The sequence below is a fragment of the Impatiens glandulifera genome, chromosome 1 (genome assembly GCF_907164915.1).
Source record: "Impatiens glandulifera chromosome 1, dImpGla2.1, whole genome shotgun sequence".
Classification (NCBI taxonomy): domain Eukaryota; kingdom Viridiplantae; phylum Streptophyta; class Magnoliopsida; order Ericales; family Balsaminaceae; genus Impatiens; species Impatiens glandulifera.
The window spans coordinates 159,918,711-159,921,084 of record NC_061862.1 but is presented as its reverse complement, the minus strand read 5'-3'; the positions used below and the strand labels follow the sequence as shown (position 1 = coordinate 159,921,084).

General features: G+C 34.2%; 1 protein-coding gene across 1 annotated transcript; it reads right to left on the bottom strand.

The window, feature by feature from the left end:
* Positions 1 to 902: 902 nt before the first annotated feature.
* On the bottom strand, positions 903 to 2,374 carry LOC124920474 (CBL-interacting serine/threonine-protein kinase 6-like). Its single transcript, XM_047460970.1, has one exon. The coding sequence runs from the start codon at positions 2,262 to 2,264 to the stop codon at positions 978 to 980; it is 1,287 nt and encodes a 428-aa protein (XP_047316926.1). The 5' UTR covers positions 2,265 to 2,374; the 3' UTR covers positions 903 to 977.

The following is a 2,374-nucleotide window of genomic DNA, read 5'->3' as shown; positions in this document are numbered from 1 at the left end:
TAAAACGATTAAAATTAAAATAAAAAATGATATATGTTTTAAACTTGCAACCTAACAAAAACAAGTACAACCCTTTAACCAACTAGGCTAATAAGACTTTATATTTTAAATTAAACACCAAATTTGATGAAGGATGGACGTTTTAAAGTTCAATATTTAACTAACTAATATATATATATATATATATATATATATATATATAATGACGTTTAATTTTCAAAGTGTCCGGATTGCCGAGTATAAGTTCTACTTTTTAACTACCTAATCTATATATATATATATAATGATGCTTAATTTTCAAAATGTTCGGATTGCTGGGTCGAAAGTTGTAGTTAATTTAGATATATATGTGAGTAAATTAAAAATGTTATCATATTTTCACCGTAATTTTTATTCTCGTTTTTATATCATTACTCGTACAAATACACGGGCTACATGCTAGTTTCAAATTATGTGTTAAATAAATAAGTTTTACATATATTTGTAGTTGATCCTAATGGACTTTATTCAATTCAAATTTAATTTTTTTAATTAATATCACATCTTTTTCTTTAAGATTAAAATGACATAAACACATAAAAACATTGAAACTAAATTATAAATTTAGTTGGCGGATCTAGTTTCAATTATTTCAGGTCAATCTAATTTTGAATTGTTTATTAACCACTAAATTAGTTCAAATTAAAAAAATATATATATATATATATATTTAAAAATTTTATTTTGAGGTCACTTTATTTATTTTTTTTCACAAATTATTTTTCTTAGCCCTCTTCTTATTTTATTTTTTTCATACATTAATGTTTTTATATTGTAGTTATTAGTTTTACATGTCTCTGTCACATCAATATTTTTTCCTAAGGTATTCCACGTCGAATTAACAATCATTTCCCAAAATAATATAAACTAAAATGAAATACACTTAACATTAGAATTAGAATATTAATTAAAAGTCCATCAACTAAAATAAAACTAAATTAAGCAGTCATAGAATTTCCACTAGTCCACATAATATCAGTAAGTGCCGGACGTAATTCCTCACAACAAAACCTATTATACTCCACCGTATCACCGCCGTCCTTCTTCACCTCCACCACCGTCAACGCCGCCGTCACAGCAAACATCTCCGCCGCAATCATCAACTTCCCTTTCCTCCCTTTCTCCTTCCCCTCAATCTTCATCTTCAATTCCCCATTCATTTTCACACTAAACTTCGCCGCCGCCGCCACCTCCTCCAACCTTTCCACCGCCATCCTTGTCGACTTCTCCGTCGCAAATCTCAACTCTCTCTTCTCCTTATCAAACAACCCAGACAAATCAAACCCATCAGACATCGAAATCAAATGAAATGCATTGAAGTTCTCTCTTTCAATTTCAATTTCACTTTCCATTTCTGGTAATTCTTCAATTGGATCAATTTCTTTATTGAACTTGAATTTGAACCAGTCTGTTTCCATTAATTGAGCAATGGTGATTCTTGTGTGTGGGTTTGGATCGAGAATTCGATTCAGAATCACTCGAGCTTCATCAGAAACCCAATTCGGAAATCTAATCTCCGATCTGCAAATCCTCTTGTAAAGAGAGATCACGTTATCCGCTTGAAACGGCAAGTAACCAGAAAGAAGAACAAAGAGAATGACACCGCACGACCATAGATCCGTCATGGAACCATCGTACCCACGATTACCAATCACCTCTGGTGCAACGTAGGACGGAGTACCACATGCAGTATGAAGTAACCCATCTTTTCTTAAATGCTCGGATAAAGCTGATAAACCGAAATCAGTGATCTTCAAATTCCCATTTTCATCCAACAAAAGATTCTCCGGTTTCAGATCACGATGATAAATACCCATTCCGTGACAGTAATCAACCGCCGAGATAAGCTGCCGGAAAAAGTTCCTGGCATCGTTTTCGTCCAGCCGGCCTTTATATACTTTAGTGAAAAGCTCCCCTCCTTTAGCGTACTCCATTGCTAAGTAGATCTTCGATTTGCTAGCCATGACTTCATGAAACTTGATAATATTTGGATGATCGACCTTTTTCATGACGGCGATTTCTCTCTTCATCTGATCCATCATCCCGCATCTGATAATCTCATCCTTGGAGATGACTTTAACGGCGACATTTCGTTTAGTTTCGAGGTTTTTTGCGAGGTAGACCTTGGCGAAGGATCCGAGGCCGATGATTCTGTCGATTTCGTACTTTCCGTGGAGGACATTTGATGATTTGGAATTTGATGGGTTATAAGAATAATCCTCCATTAATGGAGGATGGAAGCTAACTTGTCTTTGAAGTGTTTACGATGAGAGGTTCAATTGGGAATGGAGTGGATTAAGGGTAACATATTTCTGCCATGTGAAGATGGAGTCTT